A 16,219-nucleotide genomic window follows, 5' to 3' on the forward strand; every position below is an offset into this window, starting at 1 on the left:
GGAGTCCCCATAATCCCTGCCACCAGCTCAAGACGCACTCATTCTCAACCTCAACCTCTCCTAGGCGTGAGAATGACGGTAACCCATTCAGGATGGACTCCCATGCTCGAGCTAGAAGATTGGTCAGAGAAGAAGCACGACCCCACCATTCTGTTACCCAAGAAAATGATTAACTGACACTGTCTAAAGGAAACCCTACGCTATAAATAGTAAAATACCCCAAAGGTATGGATACTTCACTATCTCTCATACTATTCAGCTCTCTCCTCACCCATTATTCATTACTGTTGCAAGGAAGATTGACTTGAGCGTCGGAGAGCACCCTCCCGGATTAAGCTCCAGGACTCTCTTGACTTGATCCACTTGAGTAGGACGGAGATACCCACCGATTGATTTTTCGATGAAACACAAGTGATTCTATTTATGAAGCAATTGGTAAACATTTGGGTGCAGTGATTTTATTGGATAAATTAAATTTCAATACAAAAGTTAAAATAAGCATATTATTGGGTGGAAAAAGTATCCTAGGTTGAACCTCTATTTTTATAGTATGATTCTGTTATGCAAGGTTTTAAAACTTTGGGATGGCACGGTAGAATGGTTTATATATGTATACTTTATTCTATCATGACTCTATCATTTAACTTTTCAATCATTTTACCCTCATATCTTATCAATGGATAAATATTAGATCGATCCAGTATCAGAATCAATCTCGATCAATACTAATTCGATCCAAACCATCTTGCTCGATGTGATCTGATTTTTAAAAACTATTTCTCATGAATGAAGTTTTTAGGGCCTTGCAAACCTTTTGTAGTTCATTGACAAAAATGAAAATGTGCTTGATCACTACTTTTCGTAGGTAGGTAACTCTGGTCCACTTCACGTGGATAAATGTACCATGTCTGCTCCTCTTTGTGCAATAGTGCAATAATACAACAGTAGAGATGGAGAAATGACATGGAAAGGGGTTGTACCTCATATATATTGCCTTGATCTGCAAAACTAAAAAAATTTTAGGACAATTATTTGTTTAAAACTTCTGGTTTTGGGGTTTCTATGAATTAATAGACATTATTTTCAACCATTTTGGAAGTATAAATTGACATTTTACATTGGGAATCTTTATCAACATAATGGCCCTAGCTACTTATTTTGGCAATTTGGCTTTTATGTGTTTTTGTTACCTGACAGCTATGTATTGTAATTGTGATGAGAAGAATGGGAAGTGTTTATTCAATCTTTGTGAAGTTAACCCAAAGACTTCTTATTATTTGCACATTGTATCCATTAAAATATCTTTATTTTCATCATTTGGATAGGAGGTGTCAAAACTTGGCCCAAATCAATGAAATCAATCGAAAGTGAATTAATATGAGTTTAGTAGATCTTGTTTGGGCTGATATTTTGTAAGATCGAAATCAAATAGGATCGCATTGAAGTGAATAAGACATCAAATAGAACTTCAAAACCATATTGAAACTAATACCAACCTGAAAATCATAAAATAATAATAATAATAATAATAATAATAATAATAATAATAATAATAATAATAATAATAATAAATCACATTTTTTTCTTACTTTTGATTGAGTTTACAAAAAAAACGAAAATCAGATTGGTAAGAAAAAATCGACAAAAAACCGAAACGAACCAAAACCAGTGCATCTTTGTTGGTTCACTCATTCTTAAGGAAGCAAATCATTTTGGCCCCCACTGTAGCTGCTCTTGTTTCAAAATTCTCTTACCAGTTTTGGGGTCTCAATTCAATGGGTTGTTGAGTTGATTTCATAGTCCGGTGGGTTAGGGATACTCCATTGAAATTTCAGGTTGAGGTGAGTTTGTTTGGGGTATTTTTCTCCATCGAAATCAGAACTTCTTACTCACCTTTTCCTATTCTTCTCCGGCAGCTAAGTTGGCTTGAATATGCCTTAATTTCTGATAGGATTTGAGATGAAAGATGGGTGAAACGGGAATCCTTTCATCCACTACTTAAATAGATATGGATTATTTTAGTTTAATACTCTAAAGGGTAAGTTGGTCATTTTAACTTCACAAGTTTCAGTTGAATAACTCTTAAAGAAAATGTTCTTTTAATTCAATCACTAACAACCGACTAACATTGTTAGGTTTTATGGGGCTTCAAGCAATATTTTCAAACTTTTGGTGTCTCAAGCAATTTGCCATTGTGTAGGGGTGTCAAAGTAATTTTTTTTATATAAATATAGTTGATTTCAAACTGGTAAGAAAATGATAATGGACCAATCAAAGAAACCGATAAGAAATCAAAATCATCTTATTCAAAATTTTTATAGGGAAATCCTGTTTCTACATGCATGTGATAGGAATTGTTTCCTACATACCAATTTTATGGTAGATTAGATGGAGCCTTAAAATTGTGGATAACTAAAATCTTAGATCCATTATTCACATGTTAAGTTTTAGTCCTATTGAACTTTACCATGTGAAAAGGTAGAACTCGAAAATCCAGGGCTATGTGAGAGTGCATTTTAATTATCGGGTATCACAGTTGTGTAAGAGATGCATACTAGAATTTGACACTTGTTTAATCCAAACCCTTGCCTCTCTATATTCATCTATGAGAAAAACCACATAAGCTGTCCACAGGGTAAGATGTGTAGGAAAGATTCCTACAATGTGATAATAGGGAGCTTTTTAGAATAAACTCCTGAAGACAAACAGTCGAATGTGTTTTATGAGGTTTTTGAGAACAATGCAATCGTTGATAAATCAGGTTCCTTTTCCCTACAGGTCCCCATACACTATGGATGGTGTGAGATGGGATGTGTTGTTTACCCGCAAGGAAGGAGATCCAAACTAGTCATTGATAACTTAAGGGTGGCAATCTTAACACACATGCTTCACATGATCGATTTGGGGTACTTAATTAAGGGGAGCATACTACCTGGTTGCAAGGGCCAACGAGAGCATGTGCCGCGGCATCAACAGAAGGGGGTAAGGTGGTCATTGTGCCACCCATGTCTTTGGGTGCAGGAGGGCGGAAAAAATTTCGCTGCTGCAACCCCATTGTAACAGCCAAGAGAATGGAATCCTAGGGGCAGGTTTGAAAATTTGAAAATACTCACCTAAGGTGTATTTTTTCACCCATATCCCTGAGATTCCATTCTCCTGGCTGGTACCAGGGGTTGCAGGTACTTTGAATAGTTTCAATCTGAAATTAGCCTTCAGTCTTACTATAGTACAGGGGCATATTTATCCATCTCTGATCTTCTCTACACTAGGAGAATTGGGCTTCACATATCAAATCGTCGGCCTCGTGAGATATGTGAAAGTTTCTGGTGTGCTCCTATGGATGATTGGATTAAAGTGAACATGGATGGGTGTTCACTGAGAAATCCCTGCAGGGCAGGTATAGGAGGTGTTTTCCGTAATAAAAATTCTGAGATTAAAGGAAACTTCAGAAATATGATTGGAGTGAAGACTAATTTTGAGGCAGAATTTCTTGTTGTCATCGAAGGATTGGAACAGGCAAAGGCCATGGGTATCCAGTGTTTGTGGGTGGAGTGTGACTTAGTCGCAGTGGTTTTATTGATTTCGAGAGGAGTGGTGCCATGGATTTGTCGTCATCGGTGGGATGGGTTAAGTCCTTTCCTAGCCTCAATTGAATAGAAAATCACTCACTGTTATAGGAAAGTAAATTCAGTTGTGGATTTCCTTGCTAAGTCGGTGGCGAAATACAACATTTCTGATCCCATCTCAGTTTGGCTAGCAATGGTTAGAGTGGATTTGGGCATGGACGCCTCAAACTGTCCCTGATACCATTGGGTCTAAGTTTTTTTCCTTTTTCTTTTCTGGCATCAGAGGTTCTGGTCCAGTGCCCTTTTGATGGCAATGCCGAAGGTGGGGTTCTTGGGCTAGTTCTCTATTGCTTCTTTCTGAGCACTCTTTGGTGCATGTAAGCGCCGGTGTCTCTTTTTTTTATCTTTTGTATATTCTTCCCATATTTTAATACAAATGATCTTCTAGCGAAAAAAGGTGTTGCAGGTACTTGGCTACAACCCAGGAGTGCATGATCGGGTAGCATTCTTTTCTCCTTAAGTAAATAAGAAAACATGAAAATTGACAATTTCACTCGTCACTCTCTCTCTCCCCACAAGGGCATTTAAGTAAAAGAGAATGGTGCTCAGAGGCTTCTCCCAATTATAAATACGGCCCAAGCAATGAGCTTGTAAGTTGTGAGATCAACAAGTTTGTGTGTGTGAAAACTGTAGGTGAAGATTGTGAGATTGAGTGACAATGGCTCTGAAGGTGGTGTTGATGACAGTAATGTTGCTGTTCTCTCTAGCAACAATGCCTGCTCCAATGGCTGCTACTAGAGTCGATGTTGCTAAGCTGCTTGCAGCCATTGACATTCCAACTGGTAATCCTAAGCTAAGCCCACCTGTGATGTTGTTTGGGTTCCTCTTACCTTTCCTCCATGTGGTTTATATGGCCACTCTCTCTCTCTCTCTCTCTCTCTCTTTGAGGGTTACATGCTCACATATTTTGTTGTGGTTGTTCGACAGGAAAGAAGACTGGGGGCAGTAGCTGGTGTGATAGCTGTGTCTGCACAAAATCAAGCCCTCCTTACTGCAGCTGCACCGATACTTCTCTCTGCACCAAATGCATCTGCTACTTAACTGTCTCTGCTGCTCTTCTGCCATTGTGTGAATCTATCGCTTCCCAATTCGACAGTTACTGTCTTTCCACTGTCACAACTGCTGAGAGAAACCTAGCAAGCCTCCGTTGAGCTCGCAACCCCACCTAGCTACCATCAAATAGTCTCCTCTACTATGTTCCAGAACCATGGTCGTGGTCCTACAGTAGTCCAACTTTGTGTGCTTTGTGTCTTGTGTCCCATTTGCAGTACCTCTTGTTTCATCTTCATAAGATTGTAACCAGTGGGTGTTAGCAAATTGGCTTATTTATAATTTATAATAAAGACGAGACTTTTTTTTTTTTGGTTGTTAATTTTGACATGAATTAAAGTTTGCTAATGTCAAAAGAAAAACACTTAGCAGATTTTTAGACCTTTTATTACGGAAAAAACAATACTTATAAGTCTTCTTTGTTGTAGTTCGTAGAGCCAGACTTGAACTACTTAATTAACCACTAATTTTGGGTCTAACCCTCTATAGAAAAAATTCTTTATAGTGGATATGTATGGGAACATCATTCCCATTTTTTAATTTCGGAAAATTATGGAAGCAGAATTGATGTAATTCCAATTCAGATGAACCTCAACCTCATAGTTAAAATTTGAGCTTAATGCTATGTTTGGAAGCTAAGAAAATAAAAAAAATATATATTTTAAAAAATTTGAATCTAAAAAAAGAGATAGACACGTAGATCAATCATTCCACTGTCATGGTTTTTTTTTTTATTGAATTTATAGATTTAGCATTTGGTGTTTCTTTCTGATTCTCAAGTAGTAATTGCCAATTAGAACCACTTTTCTTCGATGATCGATTCGGTCACTCGCATTTTAGTTGACGATATTTTATTAATAGCTTGTTAATTTACATTTATTTCTTTAAGATTTGTTTCTCGTAGGTTTAACTCTGAAGCTCATTAGCTCACTTATGGAGCATCACCTTTATCTCTAATGTATGGAGGATTTCCCCTGCCTCTTCTATCCCTTTTGTTGTACCTGTCTCTCGATGGAAAGTTTTCCATTTCATATAGGCTTTGCTTAATAATAGTTCATGATTTTATTTTATATATAATTGCCTAGATTCACTAGATAAGATAATTTATTATAAAATAAGAAAATCTAAAATTTATTTTACATTCATTAGTTTCAAGCTTAAAAATATTTACTTAATCCCCAAAATTAGTTATTGTCCATGGGACGTAAGAAAAATAAAAACAAACTTCCTAAAGTAACTCCAACCTTATTTACCATGCAAAACTGCTAAGGTGGAATCACATTAGTTCCGTTTTGAAAACCAACGTGATCCACATTCTTTTTTTTTTTGTTGTTTCCAAAGATCCGAAACAATAACCACATATCCCCTCTCTCTAATACTTAAACCAAAACACAAATAGTCATAAAAAGTAAAGCCAACCATTTCCAAACACACAAAATAAAAGTAACTTAAATATTAAAAGAAAGTAAGGTAAGGGTTTTAAAATCGAGGTTGAAACAATGCGTAATTTCCCAATTATTGCATTTAAGAAAGTCTGTAGCGCAAGCAAGTCCAACATCACTTAGCATGGAATAACCTTTTCTTGAACTAAGATTACAATAGCCACTAGTCACTCCATCCACAGAGAATCCACTCTTCTTCCCATTGCCATTTTTATAACTTCCATTAAACCTTTGATTCTGCCACATGATTAGTTGTTGTACCAATATGAGGTTTGAAGGAGGATATAATCTTCCCCAAATGATCTCTAAGAACTCCTCCTGCTCCAGCACGTCCTGGATTCCTTAGAGCGCACCCATCTACATTAAGCTTTATCCTCCCTTTAAAAGATTAACACTAGTAAAATTCTAGAATTTAGTAATTTAGAGGAGTAGAAGTAGACTTCAACCCCAACATATAAGATCAATTTGATATGATGATGGATTTTCGCTCCAAAGATTATTTGCAATAATAATAATCAATCCTACTGACCAAACCTCCTTCATTAAAAAATATTTTTATTTTTCGCTCGGATGTAATTGTTATCGGTTGAAATCGATCTTAAGTCTTGATCAGTCCAATAAAATAATGATCCAATGTTACGTTCTAAGGTAAAAAGATCCAAAAAGCTAGTAGTACGATTCTGTGAAAGCAAACAATGTTTTTGATTCACATGTAAAATGGAATTGGTCCAATGGAATTTATCTCTTATTGTTTCTCATGAGGTTAAAATGTATTGGAAATGGTCACAATTGAGATTTGAGAATCTCTGACATTTCATTTCACTCCACTCGTCTGATTGTTCGGGAATCTTACTCTGTTTTGAGAGGCTGAGAGCAATAAGTGACAAGACATCAAATCCAACTGTAGCAAATGAAATCCACGCCACATTCTCCCTCTTCTGCCAATCAATTCTTCAGGAGACCTGATTACTGGATAAGCAATGTTAAATTTGAGTTAAAACATTTTAATCACAACTCAACCTTGTTTATCGAGGCTGTTAAACCCTCCTTTCACCCTTTTTATTTAATGAAAGTCAAATCTAAGGTTTCCTGGTTTCTTTCACTTCTACGTCTTACTATTTACCTTGCGCGGAAAAACTAAGGCAGCAGCTTACAATGCACCCGTTTAGAGAAGGATATATTATATGCGTCTGTTACTATTTGTCTATTTCCCTTGGTCTGATGGGAGGAAAGTGACAAATGAGACCGGTAGCAAGATCCCTTGCTCTTGCTGCCAAAATATTTACTGTCTTGGAACCCAAGGAGGATTTTCCACGAAAAGTCCGTGATCTTTTGTTTTGTTTCTTTCCTTATTCTCTCTCTCTCTCTTCAATTCATCTTCTGAAAAATTTCCAGTCTGATTATTTGTCGTTTTTGAGTGTTGGGTAATTGCCAAATTACTTAATTGCCTACCTGCAATTTCCCTCGTGCTTTTTTGAAACCAGCTCTGTTTCTTACTTATTTGAAACTGACACTATTGTCCATTATTTTATTATTTATCATACCTCGCTTCTTCGGGAAACATGAAAGGACGGAATCTTCATCCTTCCCCGTTTAAAAACTACCCATGCAGGACAAAAAAGGGAAAACCGTGGTGCTCAACTGCTCAAGGCATGTAAAAAAAAAAAAAAAAAAAAAATCTTAAGGGCATCTTGAAGTATGCATCCTTCATCTCTAATGTAGGTTTGTCACATCATATAGAACTGCGCACATGCGGAGATTACCATGGATTTAGCATTTCCCAGGTAGTACCTAAATTATTAAACTAGGTGTAGTATTTACTGAAATTCTTCACATATATATATATATATATATAAGTAAAGAAAAAATGAGAATGTGAGCTACATTGAAAATTGAAAGACTGGAGACAAGAACCCATAAATTCGAGCTTGAAATTTTAAATTACACACAAATTCTAGCCGCGGCTTATTTATGAGATATGACTTGTAATATAGAAGATGGGGCTAAAAGTCAACAATGTTATTTTGTTGAACTTTACCCAGAAATTACTAAGCTGATTTGGGGAGCTCATCCTATGCCATGTATTAAAGCATATCCTGTGACCAATTTATTTGTCCGCAGGAATCACGATCAGAGACTTTTAATTGCAGACTGGAATCATCTCTACACTTAAAACATTCTTTCTATGGGCATTAAAGCCTTCTGACACCAATCATAAATGGGAATTCTGATTGTTAGATATAATCATAATCTGATCTGTTCAGTTAGAACCATCATTTTCCTTATTAAGAAGTGTCTTAAATGGTTCAATTAGAGGGAAGGATGGACGTGCTTTTGGTTGTTTGCTGAGTAATCTCACCCATTAAGCTGACAGTTAATCCCCATACTTATTTGAGGTCTTTATTGTTACAATGGCATATTATGTGTTTTGATGTACCAAAGGTATACCTATACTAACTATATACTACCTCACAATGTTTATTTTCGAACGGAAGAGATACTAAACAAGGAATCCACTTCACAAATTGAAAAATATCTTAGGAGAATTGTATGAATATAATTGGACCAAATCCTAAGCTCAATGGTAATTTCGTGAAGAGTTTACAAATGCACTTAAAATAATTATTTATTAATTATTACATTCGAAAGTGATGTAGCTTCGGGGAAGTGTTGAATCAAGAGTTAAATTACACACTCTTCTAGTTGTGGAACCAAGTGAATCAAACACAGGGAAACAGAAAATCGCAAGTTGGGGAAAGCTGCAACTCTTGAAGGATGCAATGAAAGTCTTTTAGGTTCAATTCAACCGAGTTAATTCATTTATTCAAGTCTGTCCAATCCAATGAAAGTCGATATATATTTATGAGAAAATGAAAGTCCTAAATCGTAGGCCATTTTTTTTTTTCTAGAAATCAAAATTGTATTAAAATGGAGAAGAGAAAAAGATAAAAAGGTACATAAAAAAAAAACCGAAGCTAAAGAAAGGACCCCACCTTCGGCATTGCCATCAGTAGGATCCTCCAAAGCTATCTGCAGAATCTAAATCTTGGTTTGGAGAAATAATCACATCTAATCTCCTGAATAATATGAGTAGGAAATTCCTCCATGGTTCCAGATAATCTTGTTTTTGTAGCTGATTTTGCAAGGTAATCCGCAATGGGATTGGCTTCCCTGAAGCAATGAGTAATCTTCCAGGATATAGAATTGAGGTAGTGCTGTAGAGAGAGCCACTCTTGCAGGGCAAACCAAGGGAGAGACTTACCTTGAACAGCGGTGACTACTGCCACAGAGTCAGTTTCAATCCACAAGTTTGTAATCCTTTGACCCATTGCATGGCGGATACCATGAAGGAAACTATTGAATTCTACATAGCAGTTCGTACTGATGCCAAGGAAGTGCTTGAAGGAGAATATAACTTTCCCATTGGAGTCACGAATGATGCCCCCACCTCCAGCTCAACCAGGGTTCCCCATGGAGCTACCATCAATGTTTAGCTATGACCAGGCTTGTGGAGGCTTACACTAAATGACTTCAAGAATGGAGGGAGGCTCGCCTGGAGCTCCACGCAACCCTAGCTTCCTGCAGCAAAGAAGATCAGCAGCAAACCGAATGACCCCTTTTAAGTTGAGATTAGACTCCTTAAGCGTTCCCAAGATTTTCTTGAACACCAGAGAGGCATCCCTACTCTTACCACCATGCCATCGATGATTCCTTTCTTGCCAAATAGTGTCGGTCACTATAATCAAGCCAGCCGCCCAAGGGTCCTTTACTTACAACATTCTTCGCTTTCTTTTCCACCAGGAGATCAATTCAGCAATGGAGGATTGATCATTCCAAATCAAACCAAAACAGCTCAAGAAATTTTCCCAAAGGGTCCGAGATACACTGCAATTTAAGAAGAGATGGGGCAGAGTCTCTGAGTGGATACCGCACATGATGCATTTGGAGGCTAAAGAGATGCATTTTTTCTTAATGATATCATCAGTAGGAAGCTTCCTGTGACACAGACGCCAGCCAAAGGTTGACTTTGGAGGAGAGAGGCCTTTCATCCAAACCAGCTCATGCCGAGGAACCTTGGGATTTCGGCGGCGAATATCATTCCAGGTGGAGAAGGTACTGAATTGACCAAAGGTGGAGAGGGTCCAAACACATTTATCTTCTATGTTACCCCTAGGGATATTGATGGTTGAAGCAGCTACAAAAAAATCTTGAAGAAGAGAAGATGAAACCGTGGGGAAGTTCAATTCATTATTTTCAATAAAGTCCGCAACTTTCATGAAGGAAGATGCAAACAAATCTTCTCTCAAACCCACTATTTCTTGAAAAGATTCAAGGTCAACCCATCTGTCTTTCCAACAGTTTATAGATACCCCATTACCTACCACCCATCGCTCTTTGCGAGTGACAAGAGACCACATTCTTCGAAGGCCTGGCCAAATCGTGGAAGATTTATACCCTTTCTTAAGCTCCCCATTTTTCCTCAGAAAGCGAGCCTTAATAATGTTGCTTAGGGCTGATGATGAGTGCCTTATATTCCATACCTGCTTACAGAGAAGAGCTTTGTTGACATCCCTCAGACGCCTAATTCCAAGCCCTCCTTGTTTAGGCTTGCAGATTGAGTCCCAATTAATTGTAACTCCTTTGGCTGTTTTAGGATTGCCACTCCAAATGAAATTTCGCATCCATCTCTCCATGATGGTCAGTAAGGAGCTAGGCCACCAATATACAGAGAAGTTGTGGGACGGCATACCAGATATAACAGATCGAACCAGTTCCACCCTACCAGCCATGGATAGGAGCTTTCCTTTCCAACCAGCCATCCTTCCTTTAATTTTATCCATCATTGGGAGGAGAGGTTCACGAGTGACCCTACCCTTGAAAATTTCCACCTCTAGATATTTTGTAGAGAACTTGCAGATGGAGATTCCAAGGGTATCAGAGATGAGTTGCTTCCTATCTAGAGACATCTTCCCCAAAAAAAGCTTACTCTTGTCGAGGTTGATTTGTTGACCGAAAAACTGCTGATACTTTGTAAGGAAATCATTGAAATGTCTGACGTATCTGATGGAGCCATTTAAAAAGAAGAAAATATCATCTGCAAAGAGGAGAAAACCAGGCATTTGGACACCACGAGGACCCTTGATGGCTTGCAGTTTCTTGTCTTGAAGCATAAGGCGGATTCCCCTACAGAGGACCTCCTCGGCAAGGATAAATAAAAGGGGGGAGATGGGGTCACCCTGACGCAGCCCTCGCTCAACACCAAAGAACCCAACCGGACCTCCGTTGACAAACACTGAAATTCTGGATGAACGAAGAATTTGATGCAACCAAGCAATCTAGGTATCAGGGAAACCAAACTTTTTCAAGACTTGGAAAAGAAAGCTCCAAGAAACAGTGTCAAAGGCTTTTTGGATATCTATTTTTATTCCCATACCTCCACCTCTTGTACAGTCAAACATGAGGTTAGCTAACTCTGAGGCCAGGCTGATATTGGACTGAATTACCTTACCCTTCTGAAAGGCGCCTTGCTCTTCTGAGATGAGCTTAGGGAGGAGAGAAGAGAGCCTTGTGGCCATAACCTTGGACAAGATTTTACAGAAAAAATTTTGCATGCAAATCGGCCTAAACTTGTCCAGAGAGGTTGCACCTTCCATTTTCGGGATAAGGACCAAGAAGTTATTATTGATTCCTTTAGGAAGGGTTCTAGATCTGAAAAAACTCTTCACAGCACGGCAAACATCAAAACCAATCAGCTCCCAACAATGTCTGAAGAAAGCACCAGAGAAACCGTCTGGGCCTGGAGAACTGTCAGGGTCCAGGTCCCATATTGGAAGCTTGATTTCTTGATCATTTGGGATGGCTTCCAATCCTCTAACGTCAAGGTCGTCAAGGATATGGGGAATGCAGTCCAAGAGCACTCCATGCTCAAGGGTGGGGCTGGCTTTGTGGATAGCCTCATAGTACTCCACAACATGAATAGCCAAATCATCCATACTTGATGTAGTTGTACCATCAGCCTTTTGAAGAGAGCGAATCGAGTTCTTCACCCTTCTGATTTTCGCAGATAAGTGGAAGAACCTAGAGTTTCGGTCTCCTTGAGAGAGCCATCTATATCTTGCCTTTTCCGCCCATAGCTTTTCATGGTCAAGGAGAGCTTTTAAGTATCTAGATTTAGCATCGGGCTTCCAAATTAAAAAGATGGTCATCAATACCAGAGGCATCTATCTGAGATTGGATTTTCTGAAGGTCATCTTTTGCAGCTTTTAATTCCGCATCCAGGTTTGGGAACACTGATCTTGCCCAGCTCCTGAGAATAGGCTTGAGGCGTTTTAGCTTAAGAGCAATGGGAGAAAATAGGATAGCCATCCACTGGTTCGCTCCAGGACTTATTTACCACATCCATAAATTCCTCATGGTCCATCCAAAATCGTTGGATGCGAAAGGGGCAATTTGTAGGCTTCAACATTGAATCCGAGGTAATGCACAGGGGGGAATGGTCGGAAGAAAAGCGCTGCATCACCTCCTGGGTACAGTCATGAAAGAGGTTTATCCACTCTTCATTATAGAGAGACCTGTCCAGAACAGCCAAAACATTCCCACGCTTCCTGTTGTTCGTCCAAGTAAACTTATGCTCGTGAGAAGGAACTTATATCAGGTTGCAAGCATCCACAGCCGCATTGAACTCAGATGCAGACCCAAGATTAAAGGCGCCAGGACCCTTTTTTTCGTGCGAAAAGAGGGAGGCATTGAATTCACCTGTCACTAGCCAAGGAGAGGAGCCATTTGGAGTCGCTGCGAGAGCCATCCATAGCTCTCTTCTAGTTGCTCGGAAACAACTTGCATGCACAAAAGTTAGGAAAATGGAATTGTTTCTCCAATTTATACACAGAGAAATAAACTGGTCAGACATGGAAATAATAGTTGGTTTGGTGAGAGACCTCTTCCAAATGACCCATAGGTTTGGGTTTTTATCAGTGCGAATATTATGAATAAAGCATGCATCATATCCCAATTTATTAAAATAGAGAGATGGGAAAGCAGCTACCTCCACCATTGGTTCTGCTAGACAAACCACATCAGGGTGCTTGTCTAGAAGAATTTTGCTGAGGGTTGCACGACCAACAGCCTTCTTCATCCCTCTGATATTCCAGAAGAGGGCACGCATCATAAACATCTGGAAGAGGCAATACGGTCAGACTTTCTAGTCTGCTCCGCATTTAACAATTGTTTCCCTTTTTTTCTTGTAACTGTTTCCATGCCGTGGCATTGTTCCTTCTGGAGGGCAGCCGCATCAATGGCGCCAACTTCCGGATAGTGGAGGGTGAGGTGACCATTATCTATAGCACTTGAAGTAATGGTATTGATCACATGGTCACTGTGGACAGAGACCTGACAAGGGCCAGCATCCAAATCTGGATTAGCTGCGCATCCTTGAGAAACCAGAACGCATTGTTCTAGAATAGAGTTAGTCTCAGTGGTTTGGTTCATCTCATTGATTCTGTCTGACCCGTGTAAGAAAACGAACCATCTCTGCTGCATGATTCCTCCAATCGATCTGCAATTGGATTATTCCTCAAATTGGCTGAGGAATATCCTTCTAAAATAGGTAACTCAATAGCAATAATCCCCTCTTGCGTATCCGAGTTTCCATACAAAGTTGGATCACAATTATGGGAGATGGTTGGCAATTTTGAAATTGTATGCTTTCCTAATAAGGACTCTCGACCATTCCTGCCGGAAACCTCCACACCAGCCACCCCCAAAGACGACTTCTCCACCCAAACAGCCCCAACAGCACCGCAAGTATCATCCTTTTCTTTGCGTGCGGTATCGGCGGTGTGTTTCTCTGTGCAGTTTTGGATGGTATGACCAAGTTTTTTGCAAAAACCACACTTTCCCAATGCGTCTTCATAGACGATCTTTTGTTTGAACCAAAAGAGATCACATGTTCCAGGTTGTTGCTGTTCAACCTGGATCTCTTCCAACCGCTACACTGAAATATCCATCTCCACGAGGACATGAGCGAAGTTCCCTATGGAGGCATTTCGTGTTCTTTTATCAATGTCTAGGGGGAGCCCCACGGCTTTTGCCTTGGATAGGAGGATCCGCTCGTGCCAATATTCGAAGGGGAGTCCAGGAAAACGAATCCAGACAAGCTTAGAAATAGTAGTTTTATCATGGATATTAAAATCTGGCTTCCACCGCTGAAAGCGAATTAACTGCCTTCCGATCTTAATAGGACTTTGTTTCCAGATGTTTGTCATGTCTTTCTCAGCCCCAAATTGGAATAACGTGTAGCCTAGCCCCATAGGTTTGATAAAAATCTTCTCTTTAAGGTTCCAAGAGTTCACAGCTTCCTTCCAAACTTCATCCAAAGAAATAAAGCGGAAATTAATTCTGGCCACCAAAGCGAAGCGATATCGAAGTAGGCGTTCCTCATAGGCATCTTGGGGAATCACAATTTTAGTGAGATTTCCTGCTTGAATAGGGTCAGGTAGGTCGTCAACGTCAGGGAGAAAGCCTCCAACCGCTTTAGAGTAGGATTTCTTGGGAAGGGATGAAAGGCTAGCATTGCTAATGCCCACAATAGGCACGACAGGTGCAGGTGTGCAATCTGTCTCAAGAGTTTGTTGGGGCCGCAGGAAATCCGTAATGAGCCTCTGCTTTTCGCGATTAGGGGGCGGCCTCTGGCCAGAATCCCAATCTTCTCCACCACAGAGCTTCTCTCTCCACTTACCATTTTTTCAATTCCGCTTCTAAGCTGTCCTTGATCAATCCTCCTAGAGCCCTGTGGAAGTTATCCTGTCATTTACCTCTTAAATCGTAGGCCATTACCCTTAAAGATCCTAGGTTAAATAAAAGCTGACACAGGGGCCACGCAGCTGGGCAGAAATCCCTTTACCTATGAAATATTACTTGTAAAGCTAGTATTTTATTATATTTTTATAATTGAATCTAAACGGACCAGATTGAAATTGAAATCTCCCTATTTGTTTCCAATTAGTTATCAAATGGATTCGGATATTTTCTAGAACAACAGAGACAAAAACCACTCGAATACAAATTTTTTTACCATCAATTTACATCCCTAACTAGAATGCTATAAAATGGATAGTATTTTTTTTTTCTATAAATAAAGTAAATATTATATTACATGAAAAACTGTATAATTAAAAGGGATTACTAAGTTTGAAATGTGTCCAATCCAAGCTATTGCATTCTTCTAGTTGCTCAAAGAGTTTGAATAGTCTAAGGAATTCTTTCTTTTGCAACATACCTGATCAGACTCCCTCAGTTATACTTGGAAGACAAGTGTACTTGGAGTGGAACCATTTCAGGTGAATTGTCATCCTTCTCTTCTTGGAATGAGATCAAGAGTCGTAATCCAAAAATTCTCTAGTTTTCTCTTGTTTAGGGGAAATCATTGCAGCCTAGGCAATCAGTTTTTGGGTGGCGGCTTATGCATAGGAAATTGCCAATATATGATATCATATCTGGAAAGGGAGTTCCAATTGTTTCTAAATGCAACTTTTGTGGCTTGGATATTGAAACTTTTAATCATGTTTTTACTTCTTGTAGTTTCTTTGTGGCTCTATGGAAGGCGTTTATTGAATATTTCGGCTTAAACTAGCCTAGCATGGACGACTTTTATCAGCTCTCTACTTGGTGGAAGAGGAAGCGAAGGATTGTGGTTGTTAAAGAGCCATGGTCTACAGGCTTAGTTGTGGTTGCAGTTAACATATGGAGAGAAAGGAATGACCGACGTCATGGCTCATCTCCTAAATCCTTTGAGCAATTATTTTAGAACATTAAACGTGATGTGCAGGAAGGAAATTCTCCTCTGTATGATGTGGTAAAGCAGCTAATTGATTTGTTATGCTGTGGTCGGTTGGGTCTATCATTTATTCCAAGATGTCATTTTCCTGCTCTTGAAGTTTTTGGTGCAAGCCGCAATGGGGATGGATCAAACTAAACATGGATGGCTGCTCCATGGAAAATCCTGGAAGAGCTGGCACTGGAGGAGTATTGAGAAACCATAGGGGCAGCAATCATTCAAGAAGTTTCTAGGTGTTCAGACATTTGTTTTTTTTGTAAAATTTA

The 16,219-nt window shown here is 39.2% G+C and overlaps 2 protein-coding genes across 2 annotated transcripts in view; one reads left to right on the forward strand and one right to left on the reverse strand.

Moving 5' to 3' along the window:
• LOC122062963 (seed trypsin/chymotrypsin inhibitor TI5-72-like) overlaps positions 1–16,219 on the reverse strand; it is a 98,167-nt gene that overhangs the window by 51,078 nt on the left and 30,870 nt on the right. The gene's annotated exons all lie outside the window — the stretch shown is intronic.
• Positions 4,213–4,987, forward strand: LOC122062994 (seed trypsin/chymotrypsin inhibitor TI5-72-like). The gene is made up of 2 exons (XM_042626656.1): positions 4,213–4,408; positions 4,554–4,987. Exons 1-2 carry the CDS (start codon positions 4,285–4,287, stop codon positions 4,775–4,777), a joined length of 348 nt encoding a protein of 115 aa, XP_042482590.1. The 5' UTR covers positions 4,213–4,284; the 3' UTR covers positions 4,778–4,987.

Source organism: Macadamia integrifolia, chromosome 2, assembly GCF_013358625.1.
Source record: "Macadamia integrifolia cultivar HAES 741 chromosome 2, SCU_Mint_v3, whole genome shotgun sequence".
In the NCBI taxonomy this organism is placed as follows: Eukaryota; Viridiplantae; Streptophyta; class Magnoliopsida; order Proteales; family Proteaceae; genus Macadamia; species Macadamia integrifolia.